The 22,428-nt window shown below is 38.8% G+C and overlaps 1 protein-coding gene across 2 annotated transcripts in view; it reads right to left on the reverse strand.

Moving 5' to 3' along the window:
* The window catches only part of LOC150095025 (N-acetylglucosamine-1-phosphotransferase subunit gamma-like), a 149,636-nt gene that overhangs the window by 97,665 nt on the left and 29,543 nt on the right, over positions 1 to 22,428 (reverse strand). For both annotated transcript variants that reach the window (XM_090411382.1, XM_090411381.1), the window contains exon 2: positions 10,489 to 10,618. In XM_090411382.1, the coding sequence (XP_090267508.1) occupies positions 10,489 to 10,585 (97 nt within the window). In that variant the 5' untranslated portion in view covers positions 10,586 to 10,618. The remainder of the gene's footprint in view (positions 1 to 10,488; positions 10,619 to 22,428) is intronic.

Below are 22,428 nucleotides of genomic sequence, written 5' to 3' on the forward strand. Positions count from 1 at the left end.
AGTCTAAGCACAGAGCCCTGCAGCACACCACTAGCACCTGCTTTATCCTGAATTCTGCTCCTCTATATACTACACTTTTTTGTATCCATCCATCCATCAGCCACCCTTTTATTCACATCACCAGTTTCCTATCCATCCCCATTTGTTACAGTTTGCATAACAGAGTTCCATGTGATATTCTGTTAAATGCCTTTGCAAAATCCAGCAGTATCATCATGTAGCTATTCCCTTTATTTAACTCAGTTGTCACTCTATTATAAAAAGTTAGTACATTACTAAGGAATGACAGACTCTTCAAAATACCACACTGTCCCCACCTAGAGCATCATATTCTTATCTATCCATTCTTCAATTGTCTTTTTGACCAACTTTTCCAGTACTTTAACTAGCACTCCTGAAATACTAATTCTATAATTTGCTACCACAGACTTGGATCTTCCTTTATTTTGCCCTCCTTTCACTCTATTGGGACTCTATCAGAGCTGAAACTATTAAAGGCAATGCCAGTTTCCCTGCAAATTCTCATAAAACACAAGCCAATATACCATCCAATCCCACAGCTGAATTTACATTCAGATTCTGCAATATACTAAGTACCTCCAATTCTTCAATCTCTGTTCTCACATCAGTCCTTGTCATCTCTGTCATACCAATATCTTTACTTTGATGATATTCCCTTGCAAAATAATCACTCAGTAGCTCCATAATTTTGTCTGCCCCTGTTACCTCTTTACCATCTGCACTCATTAAAGTTATCCTTCTAGAGTCATTCTTCCTTTTACTTGCACAGAAAGAAAAAACTCTTTGGGATTTCCTTTCCATATTCAGCTAATTTCTACTCATCATCTAATTTTGCCTTCCTTATCATGCTGGTCACCCTTCTTTCCTGGTCCTTGCACTATTCATGAGTTAGCTGGTCACCTTTCTCTTTATATACTCTCCACAACATTGTCTTCGCAGCTGATGCTTAATGATAATATTCATCCATCTAACTCTTACCTGATTTACCCTCCTGACCTTGGGTATATAGTGTGATATTGTTTCCTCCAGATACCCCTTCATTATCCCCCCATGCACTGTGAACAATCTTCTCTTGCAGATCTTTATGTCATGGTACTTCAAGCTGCCTCTCAAGTGTATCATAATCACCTGCCTTGTAGTTCTGCATATATCACTTCTTAATTGGAATTTCCACATTGCTACCTCCCAAGTCAAGACCATGTGATCACTTTCTCCCAATCAGAGCAATGTAGCCACCTTAGTTATGAGCAGGTCTTTTGATTCTATAACAAGAGTCAACACTTTTGTATCCCATTTCCCTCCGTCACATTCTGCTTCAAATAACTATGTCTCCAAAGTTGAAGTCCCTCATAATAATTACTTGAATTATACTCATTGTACTAATCTGCTGATGCATGTCTTTCACATTATCAGATCAGCAATCAATTTTATATATTGTCCTATTGGCCTCAATCTCACACCCTCCATTCACTGAGAACTGCAATCTGCATGACTGACTCCTATTCTTGTTGAGTGCAATTCATCTGCTATCATCAGCAATATCCCATTTCCATCCTGTCTATTCTATCCTCCCAGAAAATAGTAAATCCATCACATTGTATCCCTGTAAATACATCATCTGTTGTTGGCTGAGTTTCACTCAGCTAACAGCAGATGACAAGGGGCACTAACTTTTTGGCAAGGGGGCACTAATCCCTGGCCCAAAATTCCTCCCTCTTGTTTCTGATACTTCTGGCATTGGTATATAGAAACTGCAGCATCCCTGTAGGCCCCAACCAGCTTTACTTCCTGAATTGATTACCCTATTCAGGAGAGTCATGCTTGAGAGACTACAATCTGCACTTGTTTGTATGAAATATATGAAGGCACACTCATTTGCTTCATGAGTATGGCTTCATACATACACTTGTCTGCATCAACCCTAATTTCTTTAGTTTTCCTGACTTTGCGCTTCCACACCTTCAGTGAACAAAGCTCTCTAGACACTTAACTCTGAATTTATTTGGAGGGGAAAGATTCATTGAGGAGGGGAAAGCGTGGTGGTGGGGTACTGCTTATGATAAGTGATGACCTATGTCCTCTAAGAATGGAGGCTTTGGAAGGTAGTGAGACAAATGATTTCGAGAGTGTATGGTGTGAGGTAGAGGCAGGCAAGACAGGATATTTAGTGGGGTGTTGCTACAGACCCAGGAGCACAGAGGATGGGGACCAGGAGATGTTTAGACAGCTAAGTTTGGCAAGTGCAAGAAGAATGATTGTTATGGGAGATTTTAACTACAGTAGTATAAATTGGAGAGAGGAAGATGCATGTAGCAATAGGGGAATGAAATTTCTAGAATTCTTGAGGGACAAATGTCTTAGGCAACATGTAACAGAGGGAACAAGAGGTTCAAGAGTTTTGGATTTGGTTATAGCATCAGAAGAGTTGATAATAACTGAGTTGACATCTCTCCCACCAGTTGGAGAGAGTGACCATATGGTTTTGACTTGGAAAATGAATAGACATGCAGGAGTATCAAAGAGATGGGAACTTTTGTCGAATTATAATGCAGGTGATTATAATAGTCTTAGACGTCAACTTCGGGAAGTTTCATGGAGGAAGGAATTGGAAGGCCGAGATATCATTAGTGCATGGGAAATTGTGAAACAATATTTGTTAGCAGCAATGGTAAGTTGTATACCACGAGTGAAGAAGAGGACACAATTTGGAGTAAAGTGGATGACAAACAATATTAAACAGGAATTGCATGCAAAAAAGAGGCTACGGAAGAGATATAAGGAGACAGGTGAAGAGAAGGTGCATGAAGAATATAAGACACAGGCCAGAAGAGTGACTAGTGTGGTAAGGAAAGCGAAACTGGAATATGAGAGGAGATTGGCCCTAAGATCCAAAGAAAATCCTAGGGAATTTTTTAGCTATGTGACCAGTAGGAGAAGAAATGACTGTGGAAGAATGATATTGTGGGATAAAAATGGGAATAGAGTGACTGATGCAGAGGACATAGTGGAATTGTTCAATGAACACTTTATTGGAGTATTTCATCCTGGAGATGTCAGTTTTAATGCTAGAGGGATAGGGCTGGTTTGAGGTTTAGAGGTACAGGAGGAGAGTGTGTTTCAGATACTGAGTACTCTGGATGTCAGTAAAGCTTTGGGACTGGATAGTATTTCACCACGAGTTTTGAGAGAATGTGCTAGGGAACTGACAGTGCCTTTAACCTGGCTTTTCAATGAAAGTCTGGCTTCGGCAAAGGTGCCCAGGGAATGGAAGGAAGGTAAGATAGTGCCTTTGCATAAGGGTGGTAGCAGACTGGAAGTGTCTAATTATAGACCAGTTTGTGTGTCATTAGTAGTTGTTAAGATCTTGGAGAAAGTAGTGAGGGACCGTATACAGCATTGGGCAGATGAGGGTAATGTTATCTGTGAGAGTCAACATGGATTTGTGAAAGGGTGCTCTTGTTTTAGCAATATGCTAGCCTTTTATAATAAAGTTACAAGAACATTGGATGAGGGAAAGGCATATACTGCAATTTTCTTAGACTTAGCGAAGGCATTTGACAGGGTGCCACATGATAAGCTGATATTTAAGTTGCAGCACGTGAGTCTGGATGTCAGATTGGTCAACTGGATTCAGGATTGGCTGTCTGATAGGTATCAGAGAGTTGTGTATGGTGGAGCAGTTTCAAGGAGGCAGAGGGTTACAAGTGGGGTCCCACAGGGCTCAGTACTAGGACCTATATTGTTTAACCTTTATATCAATGACATTGCCAGTGGATTACAAGGGGATATTCAGTTGTTTGCAGATGATGCGAAGCTGGGAAGGATTATTAGTAATAGTGCAGATGTGGTAGCCCTGCAAGAGGATTTGAATAAGCTAGATAGATGGGCAAATGAATGGGGGTTGTCAGTTTAATGCAGCAAAATGTAAGGTCTTGAGGTTTGGGAAACATCGATGGGATGCTGCATACTCTATGGGAGGAGTTATACTGGAGGAAGTAGGAGAGACAAGAGATCTGGGGTTGACGATTGATAGAAACCTGAAGTTTAGGGGACATATTGCAAAGGTGGTGAAGGTAACACAGTTGATTGCTGCAATTATGAGAAGGACACTGACCTGCAGGGATAAGAGGGTTATCATTCTGTTGTATAAGTCTCTGATCAGACCACACTTGGACTATTGTTTTCAGATTTGGTCCCCAGGATTTGAAGGGGATAAATTAACTGTGGAAAAGATACAAAGACGGATGACAAAGATGGTCTCAGGACTGTACAAGGATAGTTATGAGGATCGGCTGAGGGAATGTGGACTGCAGAGTTTGGTGAATAGAAGAAGGAGAGGTGATATGATTGAGACTTTTAAACTGTTGAGAGGTGGTTACAGGGTTGACACTGGGGAGTTCTTTCGCTTGTTGAACAGCGGGAAGGAGTGATGACAAGAGGCCAACCCTGGAAGTTACGAAAGGAAACTGTGAGCAAGAGGGTGAGGAGTGGTTTCTTTGCGTGGAGGGTGGTTGAACGGTGGAATGCATTGTCTGATGGAGTGGTGAGAGCGAGAACGGTCAATGAGTTTAAGGAGTGGTATGATAGACTTTGTGTTTCTTAGGGGGGAGGACCTCCCCTCGATGAGTCTTGACAGACTTTATGTTCTTAGGAAGGACCTCCCACGATGAGTCTTTTGACTCCAATGGATGCCTGAATAATAATAATAATAATAATTTAAATGCAGTCCATCATCGTACAAATCTTTATGTCCTGTTTTTGCTCCTGTTTTGCTTCTCAAATATCTGTTCCTGTTTACTGTCATTGCAAAACTATATAATCAAGACATTCAAATTTTATGTTTATAACAAAATTTCCTGTTTATTCACCTATAAGAATCTAACAGAACAATGTCCTTCCTTTTGTTAATACTCTGCCTATCAGATGAAATTGCTGATCAATATGAGCCACTTAATTTCAATGTCTCATACCTACCATTCAAATTTGAAAGAAGGAAAAAAAACTGCTATAGGTTTTCTTTGGTGAATTCTTTTACTTAGCCCTACTAAGTTTTCTCTCTCTCTCTCTCTCACACACACACACACGCACACACACACACACACACACACTAATGATAATTTTATTTGTGAATAAATGAGCAAAATGTTTAGTAGTATAGATCTGGATTTGAAATATTTTTCTGTTCCAAAATATTTATAACTGGATATCTTGGAATAATTGATTGATTGCATGTATCAATAAAAGATTATTCCAGTTTTGAATGCTATCATATTTCTTTTATCCACAACTCGGAAAGATATTCCTCAGTCTGTCCTGAAAATCCAGGAAACCATGCCTGAGTAAAGTAATCCACATGCAGCCTGTTCAATGCCTCATGCATTGGTGCCATAACCTCTTATGGTACTTTTAAATGTTATTTTCCTCATCATCAATGTGCCATTTGTAACATTCTCACAATTCTAGCAATATGGCACCTAAATCTGAAATAATTGGCCACAATCATTCCCAGATCCTTTACTTCCTCCACCTTTTTCCAATATAACCCTCACCAACATACACTCTGCATCCCAATCTTGTCCTCCAAATTTTAAAACCTTAAGCTTAAAAAGTAGTCCAACTCACTTGCCTATTCAGACAGTCTATTCAAATTCTCTACACGTCATTGTTCTTCCTAAGTTTGGCAAACAACTACACATTCCCATTTAAATACTTCCAAATATCATTAATATATAAGTTAAACAGTAACATTACCAAAGCAAATTATTGCAGCATGCTAATAGTGACTTTCCGTTTCTTGAATAGTGCTCTCTCATATGCAAATTGCTGATAACTATCAAATAGCCAATCCCATACCTCACCAACACAAAGCTACTCAAACCTCACTTTTTGTGGTTTGGGTAGTTTTTTAAGCCTGAGGCAGATTCTAAGAATGTGGTGAGTTCCAAAGCAAGGTCCAGGAAGTCCTGAGTAGCTGTAGTGGTAGAACAGGATTGCCGACCATGCTTTGGACAGCCACCACAGGATATGCTGGAAGAAGGCCACTCTATGCACTGCAGCAAATATAAATATGAAAGATTATTCCTAGAATCTTCCTCAACCTTAAGAAACTACCCAAACCTCAACAAATTTGTTTGCATGAAAATGCTTCAAATTTGGAAAGCACTCATACACCAAACTTCAGCCCAACAGCCAAGACATTTCATTAGCCAACTGGGGGTAATATTAGGACTTTAGGCTCAACTTTCTTTGCCATAATTCTCCAGCCTCATTTACCCATTGTTTGTTCCTATGTGCACATATACTGTACCATACTCTCTGATGATGGCAATTTAATTTTGCCAAAAAATCAGAAGCATTAATTATATTTATTATAATTAATAATTAACCTTTATCTAACTTTTATATCAATGACATTGTCAGTGAATTGCAGGGGGATATTCAGTTGTTTGCAGATAATGTGAAGCTGGGAAGGGTTATTAGTAATAGTGCTGATGTGACAGCCCTGCAAAAGGATGTGAATAAACTAGACAAATGGGCAGAATGGGGAGGGAGGTCTCGGTTTAATGCAGCAAAATGTAAAGTCTTGAAGTTTGGGATATTAATGGGAGGCTGCATACTCGACTGGAGGAACTGTACTGGAGGAAGCGGGGGAGCCAAGAAATCTTGGGGGTGATGATTGATAGAAACCTGAAATTCAGGGAACATATTGCAAAGGTGGTGAAGGTAACCCAGAGGATTGCTGCAATACTGAGAAGGATGCTGACCTGCATCGTTCCATTGCATAAGACCCTCATCAGACCACACTTAGACTACTGTTCTCAAATTTGGTCCTCAGGATTTGAAGGGGATAAATTAACTGTGGAAAGGGTCTTGGAAAATTAAGGGTCTTGGATTTGGTCATCTCATCGGAGGATGTAATTATAAATGAGGTGTCAAATCATCCACCAATTGGTGAAAGTGACCATGAGGTGATTACCTGGGTGGTTGCCAGCAGTGCAAGGACCCCTGTAAAAAAAGGGTATATGTGGAACTACAAGGGGGGTGATTATGAAGAGCTCAGGAGACAGCTTGCAGATGTAGCATGGAATGAGGAGTTAGCTGGAAAAGAGATCAATGCAGCTTGGGGGATTTTCAAAAACTATTTAGTAGATGCAATGTCTAAATGTATACCATGGGTGAGAAGGTTAAATAAGGTAGGTGTGAGATGGATGAATAAAGAGATTAAGCATGCAATACAGAAAAAAAAGGCATTGTGGAGACAGCATAAGAGAAGTGGAAGTAACCAATTTCATGAGGTCTACAAAGACCAGGCAAGGAGGGTGACTTGGTTGGTGAGAGTAGCTAAAGAGAGGTATGAACAGCAGTTAGCTAATGTAGCCAAAAAGAATCCTAGGGAGTTCTTTCGATATGTAGCCAGCAAAAGAAAGAATGATTATGGAAGGATGACATTGATTGGAGGAAATGGTATAAAGACAGCTGTTGCAGAATGTGTTGTGGAGATACTTAATGAGCAATTCATAAAGATCTTTCAATCTTGTGAATGTGACTTCATGGAGAGATTAAGAGCAGTTGATGATGGGGAGGAGAGACTGACTGTAAGTGAGCAAGAGGTGTTTGGGGAGTTGAGTAAACTAGATGTAAATAAGGCTGTGGGACTTGATAATATATCACCACGTATTCTGAAGGAGTGTGCTAGAGAGTTGACACCTGCCTCGACATATTTTTTTAATACGAGTCTTGCACTTGGTCAAGTTCCTAGAGAGTGGAAGGAGGGCAAGATTGTGCCACTTCATAAAGGAGGTGATCGAACTCAAGCATCAAACTATAGGCCTATCTGTGTGTCAGGTGTTGTGGAGAAGCTTGTGAGAACTAGGATCCAGAGTTGGGTTGACAACAATGGTATAATTTTTGATGGACAGCATGGATTTGCTAAAGGGAGGTCATGTTTTAGTAATCTACTTACTTATTACAATAAAGTGACTGCTTCCTTGGACAGAGGAGAAGGATACACAGTAATATCGCCAAAATTGTGAAGACAACACAAAGACTTCTGGGAATGATGAGGAGGACACTGACGTGTAGAAGTAGGGAGATTCTTGTTCCATTGTATAAGGCTTTGATTAGGCCACACATGGACTATTGTGCCCAGATTTGGTCACCTGGTTTTCAGAAGGATGAGGAGATGTTGGAAAGGGTCCAAAGGCGACTGACTAAGGTAGTTTCTGACCTCTGGAATGTCGAGTATGAGGAAAGATTGAAAAGATGTAATTTGCAGAGACTAGTGGAGAGAAGGAAGAGGGGAGATATGATAGAGACCTACAAGTTGGTAAGGGGTTGCTATAGGATCAATGGTGGAGAAGTTCTACAGCGAATAGTGGGAGATCAGGGGAGAACCAGAGGTCATCCCTGGAAACTGTATAAAGAGGGTGTGAGTAGGGGAGTGAGAGGCAGGTTTTTTTCGTGCAGAGTTGTGAATGATTGGAATGCCTTGCCTGAGAGTGTGGTGTCTGCAAGGAGTTTGAATGTGTTTAAGACCCGGTATGATGAGATGTGTGTGAGATAAAAGGACCTCCTAGATGAGTCTTTGACTCCATGAGGTCTTGTTTAATAATAATAATAATAATAATAATAATAATAATAATAATAATAATATACTTGGATTTCGCAAAAGCTTTTGATAGAGTACCTCATGATAAGTTGACAGTCAAACTAGAGCAGATGGGGTTGGATATTAGATTAGTGCATTGGATTGGAGACTGGCTATCTGATAGGTATCAACAAGTTGTGTATGGGGGTGCAATATCCAGGAAAAGGAAAGTCACTAGTGGAGTGCCTCAGGGGTCTGTTTTAGGGCCATTACTATTTAACTTATATATTAATGATATTGGTGAAGATTTGGATGGAGATATTCAGTTGTTTGCAGATGATGCAAAGTTGGGACGAACCATAAAGAGTAGTGAAGATGTTGTGGCCTTGCAAGAAGACTTGAATAAATTGAGTGATTGGGCAAGCAAATGGGGATGCGAGTTCAATGTTGCAAAATGTAAGGTTTTAAAATTTGGAAAACAAAGATGGGATGCAGAATTTATGCTTGGTGAGAATATATTGTTGGAAGTAGAGGAAATAAGAGATCTGGGGGTGATAGTGGATAAGGATCTAAAATTTAGGGGACACATTGCCAAAATTGTGAAGACAACACAAAGACTTCTGGGAATGATGCGGAGGACACTGACATGTAGAAGTAGGGAGATACTTGTTCCAATGTATAAGGCTTTGATTAGGCCGCACTTGGACTATTGTGCCCAGATTTGGTCACCGGGTTTTCAGAAGGATGAAGAGATGTTGGAAAGGGTCCAAAGGCGAATGACTAAGGTAGTTTCTGACCTCTGGAATGTTGAGTATGAGGAAAGATTGAAAAGATGTAATTTGCAGAGTCTCGTGGAGAGAAGGAAGAGGGGAGATATGATAGAGACCTACAAGTTGGTAAGGGGTTGTTATAGGATCAATGGTGGAGAAGTTCTACAGAGAATAGTGGGAGATCAGGGGAGAACCAGAGGTCATCCCTGGAAACTGTATAAGGAGGGTGTGAGTAAGGGAGTGAGAGGCAGGTTTTTTTCGTGCAGAGTTGTGAGTGATTGGAATGCCCTGCCTGAGAGCGTGGTGTCTGCAAGTAGTTTGAATGTGTTTAAGACACGGTATGATGAGATGTGTGTGTAAGATAAAAGGACCTCCTAGATGAGTCTTTGACTCCATGAGGTCTTGTTTTAATAATAATAATAATAATAATAATAAGGGTACAGAGGCAGATAACAAAGATGGTTTCATGACTGTACAATGTCAGTTATGAGGATCGACTGAGGGAATGTGGACTGCAGAGTTTGGTAGCTGGAAGAAGGAAAGGTAATATGATTGAGATTTTTAAACTGTTGAGAGATAGTCACAGGGTCGACACTGGGGAGTTCTTTCGCTTGTTGGAACAGCAGGAAGGAGCGATGACAAGGGACCATCCCTGGAGGTTACGAAAGGAAGCTGCAAGCAAGAGAGTGAGGAGTGGTTTCTTTGCATGGAGGGTGGTTGAACTGTGGAATGCGTTGCCTGATAGAGTGGTGAGTCAGTCAATGAGTGGTATGATATTTTGTGTTTCCTAGGAATTACTTCCCACGATGAGTTTTTTTGACTCCATGGAGGCCTGAATAATAATAATAATATAATTAGTGTATGCTGTAATTTCCTTAAAAATACAGTAATGAATAGAGAATATCAAATTAAATTGTGAACATCAAGATACAATAAAAAAAAGAAGCAAATTCTAGTTTTAATATATAATCAATAAAGGGATTTAATGATGCAGAGGTTTAATATTAAAATATTTCAAAGAATATCTCAAGAAATTATAAAATATATTTTTTAAAAAATTATATAAAGCAAGACAATCATCTATCTCTCAATAAAACTATGGTAACTTACATATAAATAATAAAACAAAAAAGGGTGTCCTTAGCAGATGCAATGAAATGTCAGGATTCCATTTATAAAGTGCCTTTTTCATGTGGATATAATTCATTTTTGATATCTTTAATCTTCAGTTTTCTGTAATCTACAAAACAATAAACAAATACAATACTAACTTAATGGATGATAAATGGAGTAGCATTCTTGAAAAGTCATGTCACTCATTATCACAACAATATATTCAAAAAAACATGTTTTTATATATGAACTATAGCACAGAATTTCATCTCATGTTGCATAATCTACAAAAATTGTTCAATTTAAACCAAAAGTTGAAATGCCTTGAATTTTCATTTGTGTCATGTTTATTTTTCTGTATCCACAGTTGTGGACAATATAAGCCATTGTCCTTCAGTCAGTCTCACCACTGGAAATCATAATGTGTATGATTTCAACATCATTCAATGTCAATATATACAGCCTCTGCTGGAGAAACATATTTAATACTACTTCTGCTAATACACACCCTGCATGGTTACTGTTCATTATATGACCAATTTCACAGGATGACAGTAATCATGAAAGAAGTTTGTAGTTTATAGCGCTTCTGATAGATAGGCTTATATGTTGGTTACTCATAACTATTATTTTTTATGAAATAATGCATACTAACATATTATTTATGCAGTTTCCAGTGCTTGCCTCTTGTTCCCCCCCCCCCATCCCATTTTATGAAAAATCTCTTCCATGTCAACCTTATAACAACCCCCTGACTAGCTTATATGTCTCAATCATATCTCCCCTCCTCCTCCTATTCACAAGACTTTGCAATTTACATTCTCTCAATATGCCCTCATACTCCATATTCCAAAGGTTGCTGATTACCTTTGTGAATCTTCTGTGGACCATTTCTAACATATCCTCATCAACATGAAAACCCAATGACCAAATCTGTGCACAATAATCCATTTATTTCTGCATGTCAGAGTCCTCCACATCATTGCCATTATCCAATGTAACATCTTCACAATTTGTGCAATGTGGTACCTGAATTTTAGGTCCTTGTCCACCACCACTCTCAGATTTTTCCAGCCTGGTTGGCCAGGTGGTTTGGGTATCCACATTCCAGCCAAAAGGCTATGGGTTCAAATCCTGCGTGGGCATGGATGTTTGCGATTGTCCATGGAAGTCCATGGAATAGACAGTAGATAGTGTTGGTATAGTTGTGGTTGGAGGATTGAGTGGTGGAGGAGGAGAGTTGTGGAGTGGGTGCCCTCCCTCAATGAGTCTTTGAACTCCCTGGAGGTGTCACGTAGTAATAATAATAATCTCTCATCTCCTCAACCTCCTTTAAAGTTTCCCTACCAAGTGTGTTCTTTGCATCCCACCATTGCAAAATTGCAATGGTGGGATGCAAACACTTTACACTAAACATTACACTTTGCAACACTGAAATGACAGTTCCACTCACCTGCCCATACATGCAATCTATTCAAGTCCTCCTGTGAGGGCATAACATCTGCTTGACTCTGCATTGCACTATCCCAATTTTGCATTATCTGCAAACAACTGCATATCACTAATTAATGTCATCTCAATATCATTAATATACAAATTGAACCACAAATGTCCCAAAACTGATCCCTGCGGCATGCCACTAGTGATCTTCCTCTTGTGGGATATACAACTTTCTGATACCTATCTAACAGCGCCAGTCACTGATCCAACTGAGAAATCTATTATCCAATCCCATTGGTTTCGATTTATTTAACAGCTTGTAGTGTAGCAGTCCACAAGGCCTCTGAAGTAGAGAAGTTTTATGGTCAACTTAATGCAACAATCACCAGAGCGAATAGAAAAGACCTTTTGATTGTACAGGGCAATTGGAATACCAAAATTGGAACAGACATAGTAAAGATTTTCACCCATTTGTCAAACCATATGGCTATGGGGAGACAAACAAAAGAGGTTTTGAATTGATCAATTTTGCCTCACAAAATGAACTCACCATTACTAACACTCTATTTCCCAATAAACCTTCCAGAAGATGGACATGGACTTCCCCTGATGGTAAAACACAAAACCAAATTGACTTTATCCTTATAAGCACAAAATTTAAAAATTCCATCACTTCACATGAACCAAATCATTTCCTGGAGCCGACATTGGCAGTGACCACAATATGGTCATCACAACTGTGAACATGAAAATAAGGGAAATATTACCTACAAAATCAACTTGCAAAAGATATAATATAGAAAAATTAAAGATCCCCAAATAAATACATTATAAATACAAATTAAAACAAATTTTTTGACACAAGCTTCAAAAAATATAATAATATCGAATCTGAAACCAAATACTTCTCATAAAATATAACTGAAACAGCTGAAGAAATTCTTGGATACAAAAGGAAAGTTAATAAACCATGGATAACTAAAAATATTTTGGACCTATGAGATCAAAGAAGAAATTTTAAATCTCATATTAATAGTGGTGACAATAGAGAACAGTATAAAAATATTACCAAGATTATTAAAAAAGAAGTCAAACATGCTAGAAATCTATGGATACTAGATAAATGCAAAAACATAGAAGAGGACCTAAATAAAAATAATCCTAAAAGTGCTTTTCAAATTATTAATAAATTAACCAAACCTTTAACTACAATTAATTGGAGTATAGAAGATGAAGATGGAATTCTTATCACAGATAACCAGAAAATAGTTGATAGATGGAAATGTTACGCAACCAAGCTGTTTCAAAAGGACCCTCAACTGACTGATGATATTTTGGACGGAATTTTGCCAGGAGGTTCGGAAGAAGGAGATTACTCAATATTAGAAGTCATTGCAGCAGTTAGCTCCTCAAAAATAGAAAAATCACCGGGAATTGATGGTGTTACAATGGAACTGATGAGTGAAGGAGGTGACATCATCATAGACACTTTGCTAAATTTATTTCAGGATGTATGGAACACAGAGACTTGGCCTTCTGATTGGCAGACTTCTGTCCTACCTATTCCTAAAAAGGGAAACAGCAATAAATGTAGCAACTGTAGAACAATAAGCCTTATTAGCCATCCAAGTAAAATTCTGTTAAAAATATTATTGTCAAGAATTGAAAAGAAAATAGAAAGCAGACTATCAGATGAACAAGCAGGTTTCCAGAGGTCCAGAAATACAATAGACCATATTTTTACAATACACATAGTAGGCGAAAAATACATTATTATTATTATTATTATTATTACCCAAGACCTCATGGAGTCAAAGACTCATCTGGGAGGTCCTTTTATCACACACACACACCTCATCAAACCGTGCCTTGAACACATTCAAACTCCTTGCAGACACCACACTCTCAGGCAAGGCATTCCAATCATTTACAACTCTGCACGAGAAAAACCTGCCTCTCACTCCCCTATTTTCTGTAGATCTTCTCCAGCATCGATCCTATAACAACCCCTTACCAACTTGTAGGTCTCTATCATATCTTCCCTCTTCCTCCTGTCCACCAGACTCTGCAAATTGCATCTTCTCAATCTTTCCTTGACATTACAGAGGTCAGAAACTACCTTAGTCAATTGCCTTTTGACCTTTTTCCAACATCCTTCTGAAAACCAGGTGACCAAATCTGGGCACAATAATCCATGCCTAATCAAAGCCTTATACAAAGGAACAAGATCCAAAGGAACATAGAACATAACAAAATAATCTGTCACAACTTTTTAGACCTTCAAAAAGCTTTTGACTCGATATGGCACAAGGCATTATGGAAAATTTTAGAACAATATGGTATAGACAATAAAATCATTAGGATTATTAAATCTCTTTATTCCTCATCTGATATGAGAATTGAAATTAAAAATTACAGCAGTGAACTGTTCCAGGCAGAATGGGTAATGGGTAAGACAGGGGTGCATCTTGTCCCCCCCCTTCGTTTTAATTGTTTTCTGGAATATGTCATAGACAGACGAAGCTCTTCATGAATATGACACTAGAATAGTAGTTGGTAGACTAAGAATAAACAACTTGCGTTTTGCAGACGATATCGATCTTCTGGCAGAAAGAGAAGAATTACAAGAGATAACCAGCCGCTTTTCAGAACATTAAAAAAATATGGATTATACATAAACCTGCTAAAAACATAAATAACCTCAAAATCAGACACTGAACCCTTAAAGAGCTAAAAAACTGACAATAAAAAAATTGAGAATGTAAACAAGTTCACTTATCTAGGAAGCATGCTGAGTCAAGATGGTCACTCAAAAACCGACATTAAATACTGAATTGCTAAGGCAACTGTGGCCCTACAGAAGTTAAAACCATTGTGGAGAGATAACAGATAGCAATCACAACTAGACTAAGACTAATTGACACTTTGGTGAATTCTCTCCTCTTGTATGGTTGTGAGGCCTGGACTTTATTGAGGGAAGATGAGAGGAGACGCCTGTCTTTTGAAATGAAAACTTACAGAAGACTTTTGAGAATTCCCTATACCTCTCACAAAACTAATGAAAATGTCCGAAAACTGATTGATTCAACAGATGGGGAAAAAAGGGAAAATATTCTGACAGTTATCAGAAGAAGAGATGAAATGGTTTGGACATGGAGAGGGCTAATGGAATTTCCAAAGCAAGCACGAGAAGGAATCGTTCTAGGATCAAGGGTTAGGGGATGACCTCGATTAAAATGGACTGATAACATCAAAAAATGGACAAATTCCTCCCTTTCTCAACTGACATCAAGAACAAGAGACTGAGATGATTGGAGGGACTAACAAAGAACATCATCTATCAGCCATGAGTGACCCAATGGTTCATGTAGGACTACAGGAGAGGAGAGAAGAGAGTGTGGCAGTCTATCAAAAGCTTTTGCAAAATCTAAGTTATACCACTGCATATGCATCGCCCTTATCCAAGGCATTTGTCACCTTGTTATAATACATAAGTTAGTAAAACATGATCTCCCTTTAATAAACCCATGCTGATAACCACAGAGAATATTGTTGTTATCAATCCATTTCTGTATCCTACTTCTCACCAATCTCTCTAGTACCTTCACCACTACTTTAGATATACAGATTGGCCTATAATTTGTAGCCACAGCCTTATCACCACCTTTATGCAGTGGAACAATTTTATCTTCCTTCCACTCCTTTGGAACTTGTGCTGTTGTAAATCTTATTAAAAGGAATGTCAATGCTACTGCCAATTCCCTTAAGATGCATGGTGATATGTCATCAAATCCTATCACCTTAGTGACATGAAGTTTATTTAATTTCCTCAAATAACTTCTGCTTACTCACAATTAAGCCATCCTCTCCTATGTCCTCTACAAGTTCCTCATGATTCCACACTGATGAGGATGAAACATCCTAATAAATTAATCATTGAATACCTCAACAATGTCTTCTGCAGCAGTTACCATTCTACCATCTTCATCCATTAACATTATCTTACCATAATTATTCTTCCTTCTACTTGCCACATATCTAAAAAACTCTCTAGGGATTTTTTTCTTTGCCTGATTTGCCAATTTCTGCTCATATATATAACTTCTTTTGTTGTCCTTACTGAGCACTTTTGCACTTCTGCACTTTTGTTGTCCTTACTAACTGAGCACTTTTGCACTTCTGCACTTTTGTTGTCCTTACTAACTGAGTCACTCTCTGGCTTATTCTTTATACTCTTCATGTAACTAATTATTACCATTATTCATCTTGTATGGCCTCCAAAGTGTATTCTTCTTCCAGATTTCATACTTAAGCTCCTCATTCATCCATTTTACACCCACCTTATTCAGTCTTTTGACCTTTGGAATACATTCACACTTTGATGTGGTTATATATTTCTTTGTCAGTTCCCAAGCAGCATTATTTCCTTACTGTTCAACTCCTCATTCCATGCTATAGCTCCAAACTGTCTCCTAAACCTGTCCTAATAGATGGGAAGAGTAGACAGGAAGTTGAGGTTCAGGGGTCATGTAGCAAAGATTGCAAATACAACTCAAAAGATAATTGCAATGAGAAATGAATATTCACATGCAAAGATAAGGATGTCATTTTGCCTCTTTACAAGGCCTTGATAAGACCTCACTTGGACTATTGTGTGCAGGTCTGGTCTCCTGGTTTCCATTATGATTTTGATATAGTGGAAAGAGAGAGAGAAAGAGAGAATGCAAAAGAGAACATTAAAAATGGAATGGAAAATCAGAATACTGATTATGAAGACAGATTGAGAATTTGTAGACTGCAGACACTAGCAAACAGGAGAAAGAGGGGAGATATGATTGAGACTTCTGAAAGGGTCATGCAGGATTTAAGTTGATGGAATTTTTCAATTTATGGAGGGTGGGAAAAGAACAAGAGGGAAACTGAGAATGTATACTGCTAAGAAGGGGGCGAGAGCTAGATTTTTCTCTCATAGAGTGGTACGTGATTGGAATAGACCACCATTGGATGTTGCGAGTGCAGGCAGTGTGAATGAATTCAAGAATAAGTATGATAGCTGGTGTGTGTAATATGTGGCCTCTCTCAATGAGTCCCTGACTCCCTGGAGGTCTCTCTTAATAATAATCACCAGTTTTGTACTTTCACATATATCCTTCCCTCACAGAAGTATGCATATGGCTAGCCACAACCCAGGTGATCACATCATGATCACTCTCACCAACTGGAGGAAAGTGTGAAACCCCGCTGACAATTACATCCTCTGCTGAAATGATCAGATCTAAAACTCTTGATTCTTGCATGCTGTTGGATTGTGATAGAGTGGAATTTTATGCACTCCTATCTTATCACAATCTAACATGCTTTTCCAAACAAAAAAAAAGGAGATAAATACAGTAAATTGCCTCTAAGTGTAAAATAAGTAATATGTATATCAAGTGTGTTCTGTTATGAAAAGGTTAAATAAGTATATATTTTGTGCCATTCGCGAATGAGGTTAAATTAATATTGAAAATGTAAAATATTATCAGAGCTTTATAAAATAACATGTATAAAAGAATTATAGAATGTAAGCACAAATTCAACAGTTGGGGGGGAGTCAAGTCCAAAGGTTACGTAGCCGTACGCGATGGAGCAGCTCGCCCCAAGCAAACAACGTGACGTCAGCGTATGTGCAATAGCAGGGGAGAGGATGGACGCCGTGACATAATAGCACATGAGAGTTTGCTGGACATCGAATAGGGCAAGAAACGCCGAGAAGAAAAGAGGGAAATATAAGGGTCATGCGACCCTGAAACAAGGCTTTTTTGTTCCTGGATCTCCTGTGTGTTCCCCTCTCGTGGTGGCGGAGGGTGCCAGTGCCCCCATACCGGAGGGATTCCGATTAAGGCAGTCGTGGGTCTTGGCGGCAGTATCTCCGCGGAAAAAAAGCAAGTCCGGCTGTCCACAGAAGGCCAGTTTCCTGTGAACCTATGATGTAATAAAGAACCATAGGGGAAGATAAGTAGACTTTGTTTGTGTTTCACTGAATATGAATGAAAGATTTGTGCCACGTTAATATGTTATAAAAGGGAACAATGATATAGGATAAGGTTGTATGGCAATCACTTTAGAAGGATATTGAATTTATTCTTATTGTCTGTCGATGTGTTAAAGTTCACTTTTATATTGAATGAAATTAAGGATATGTTTAGAGTGAAGAATTGACAAATTATAAAGAGATTGTGAAAGATGTGAATGTTATCTTGAGTAGTCTGACAGAGCTACGGAGTTTTGGAATAACTGTGATAATAATACATAAATAATGCATTAGAGAGTGTTAATATAGTTCTTACTTTAGATAGCTGCTACATAATATGTTATAAGTATAATAGTAGTGTTTGAATGTCTTATGCTTTGTATGGATCACCCTTAAGATGGGATTTGAATTAATGTTATTAAGTGTATCTACTTTTGAGAATTAATAAACCTTGCTTTTGATTCTAACAAAGACTTTCTGTGATTTCTGGAATCCGATGCACGTCTTATAAAATATTAATGCGAACCTATGTGGGATATTAGAAAGGGTATATTTTGGCCACGTCTGCAGAGTTGATAGATATCATTAAGTACTGTCCTGAGATTACCTCTTGGTTGTTAATATTAACAATCTAATAGCGCTAAGTGGCACAGCGAAACAAATAAATTTCTTGGCATTTTACGAGGGATAAATCTCGGACACTCTGATATTCTGGTACTGCCTCGATCTCGAGGAAATTCCATTGTCCCTCAGAGGTACCACATGTTACCCGATAGAGTGTATTATGGAGATATAGCACAAAGGTTGAAAATAGTTGTAAATGTAAGAAAGCGACACAACAATGCTCTCTGTTGCATGCTCCCTGAGATAGTTATCAGGTAGTGCAACAGAGCTATCATCAGCAGCACTCCCCTTACCTTCTTGTCCTTTCCTCACGAAAAATACTGTATCCTTCCATTTCTATTCCTGTTAGGATTTCATCTTCATTCAACCATGTTTCACTTATTCCAACAATTTTGGGGCAAATAAACTCAATCAGTGAAACCATTCCATCTCCTTTATTTCTGATATTTCTGGCATTTGTAAATAAACACAGCAGTTCCCTCATTCCTAATTTTAGGTCTATAATCAATCCTATCAAGCCACTTGTTAGGATTTCCCCACCACACTGCCCAATCACTTTTATCACCACTTACCACATATATGTGCTCAGTCTCAACTTCCCCACCCACATTGATTTCTATGCTGATCATCTCCATACATACATTAAACTGTTACTTCTAACATCCACTTTCCCTATGCCACATCTCCCTGTTCACCAGGGCCCCTCCCATTTCCCTGTTCCTCTTGCATTCCCATTCTCTCTTCATCTTTCATACTACTAGTGTTTCCACTGCCATGCACTTCTGTCTTTTCAATACCACTCTCCTGATGTTTCACTTCGTCTCTTACTTCTGATCTCTTGCTTGTATCACACACTGTACTTCCATCTAGAAACACTTTCTCCAGTGCACTCACTCCAAAGCCATTCAAATACAACCCATCACGCCTGTATAATTCCATTCTTCCCTCAAACACATGCTATATATCCACAAAGTGAACTCCTTTCTCCTCACACAACTCTGCTAGCATTTATGATTGGCTCTCTATCTCAACTCTATGGAAATTGAGCGTGGTGAAAGGTGAATGAGATTACTGTGATGGGGGGGGGAGTGACTTGAGAGGCTGTGTGAATTGGGGAAAAGAGATATGAGGTTCATGCTTGAGGTTGTATGGAAGAAAACTGAGAGAGGGAAGATAGATAGATAGAGAGAGAGAGAGAGAGAGAGAGTGTGTGTGTGTGTGTGTGTGTGTGTGTGTGTGTGTGTGTGTGTGTGTGTGTGTGTGTGTGTGTGTGTGTGTGTGTGTGTGTGTGTGTGTGTGTGTGTGTGTGTGTTGCCCAGGTATGATAATGCAGAGCTGCAGAGAAGAGCATCAGTAATGAATAGCATAATAGCCTGTGTGTCAAAGAGAGAGGCTTGGAATACATGGATGCTTGGAGAGCATTTGAAGACAGACAGAGAGGAATTGTATGCAAGAGATGGCTTGCATTTAAATGAGAGAGGAGGCATCTGGAGAGAGAATGCTGTTCTCTGAATGAGTCAGTGCATCAATCAGTGGCGGCCTGTGAAGTTTTAAGTGGAGTTGCTGCCTATACAAAATAATTTTTTTTTTAAATTCTTTTTTTCCTAATCCGTAACCAATTTATTAATAAATAAATCTACAGATTTATTTATTGGGAGAAAGAAGAAAGAGGAATACACTTGGTAATGCTGAATCCTCTGGAGTTTGGATGGGATAATGATAGGTATAGAAACAGTGACAATGGCTTGATTCTTTATACTAATGCCAGGAGTATCCAGAAGAAAGGAGATGAATTGGTGGCACTGATAGCATCAGCATGTCCAAAGATTGTTGGGATCTCTGAGACGTAGTTGACAGAAGATGATACACTGATAGGAAATGAAGTAACAGGGTATAGCATTTTTTGACAGGATAGGATGGGAAAGCATGGTGATGGAGTACTACTTATGGTAAGTGATGACTTTTGTCTTCTCAGAGTGGAGGATTTGGAGGGCAATGACATTAATGGTTTTGAAAGCATATGGTGTGAGGTAGAGGTGGGCAGGACAGGATATTTAGTAGGGTGTTGCTACAAGCCAGGTAACATAGAGGGTGAAGAGCAGTAGATATTTAGGCAGTTGAGCTTGGCAAGTGCAAGAAGAAGAAGAATGTCTGTTATGGAAGATTTAAACTACAGCAGTATAAACTGGGAAGAAGAACTGGGCAGTTCCATGGCGGGAGGAATTGGAAGGGGAAAATATCATCACTGCTTGGGAACTTGTGAAGGAATATTTATTAGCAGCAATAGCAAGCTGTATGCTGCAAGTGAAGAAGAAAAAAACACAATTTCATGTAAAGTGGATGACAAACAATATCAAACAGGAACTGCAGGTAAAAAAGAGGTTATGGAAAATATATAAGGAGAGGGGTGAAAAACACATATATGAAAATTAAAAGACTCAGGCCAGGAGAGAGTGAATAGTAGTAAGGAAGGCAAAACTAGAATATGAGAAAAGATTGGCCCTAAGATCCCTAGGAAAATCCTAAGGAATTTTTTTGCTATGTGGCCAGCAGGAGGAGAAATGATTGCAAAAGAATGACACTGTTGGATAAAAATGGGAATGGAGTGAGCAATGCAAAGAATACAGTGGAATTGTTCAATGAATACTTTATTGGGGTATTTCATCCTGGAGAAGTAGGTTTTAATATTAGAGGGATAGGGCAGGTTTGAGATTTAGAGTCCAAGAAAAGAGTGTTTCAAATGCTGAGTACTATGGATATCAATAAAGCAATGGGACTGAATGGGATTTTGCCATGGGTTTTGACAGCATGTGCTAAAGAACTGACAGTTCCGTTGACCTGGCTTTTCATTGAAAGTCTGACAATGGGAAAGGTAGCCAAGAAGTAGGCAGAGGGTAAGATAGTGCCATTGCATAAGGTAGCAGACTGGAAGTGTCAAACTATAGACCAGTTTGGTTTTCATCAATAGTTGTTAAGATCTTGGAGAAATTAGTGAGGGATCATTTATAGCATTGGGCAGATGGGGTAATGTTATCTGTAAGAGTCAGCATAGATTTATTAAAGGGCACTCTTGTTTTAGTAATATGATTGCCTTTTATAATAAAGTGACAAGAGCTTGCTCCTTTTATAATAAAGTGACAAGAGTTGAGGGGAAAAGCATATTCTCCCTTTTTTTTTTTTTTTTGGATTTATGCATTTGACAGGGTACCACATGATAAGCTGATATCTAAGTTCTAGCACACAGGTTTGGATGGCAGGTTAGTGGACAGAATTCAGGATTGGCTATCTGACAAGTATCAGAGAGTTGTGTATGAGGGAACAGTATAAAGGAGGCAGAAGGTTACAACAGGGGTCCACGGGGCTCAGTACTGGGACCTGTATTGCTTAACATTTATATCAGTGACATTGTCAGTGGATTGTATGGAGATATTCAGTTGTTTGCAAATGATATGAAGCTGGAAAGGATTATTAGTAATAGTGCAGATGTGGTAACTCTGCAAGAGGATTTGAATGAACTGTACAGAAGAGCAAATGAATGGGGTATCAGTTTAGTGAAGCTAAATGTAAAGTCTTGAAGTTTGAGATACATTGATGGGAGGCTGTATACTCTGTTAGAGGAAATGTACTGGTGGAAGTGGGGGAGACGAGAAATCTGAGGATGTGATGATGAATGTTAGAAACCTGAAATTCAGGGAACATATTGCAAAGGCAGTGAAGGTAATAACCCAAAGGATTGCTACAATACTGAGAGGGACAGTGATCTGCAGAGATAAAAGAGTTGTCATTCCATTGTATAAAGCAGTAATCAGACCACACTTGGACTATTTTGCTTTACATTGCCATTATCAGGGATCACAAAA

Source organism: Typopeltis vanoorti, chromosome 21, assembly GCF_054136105.1.
Source record: "Typopeltis vanoorti isolate ZY-2024b chromosome 21, IOZ_Tvanoo_1.0, whole genome shotgun sequence".
In the NCBI taxonomy this organism is placed as follows: Eukaryota; Metazoa; Arthropoda; class Arachnida; order Uropygi; family Thelyphonidae; genus Typopeltis; species Typopeltis vanoorti.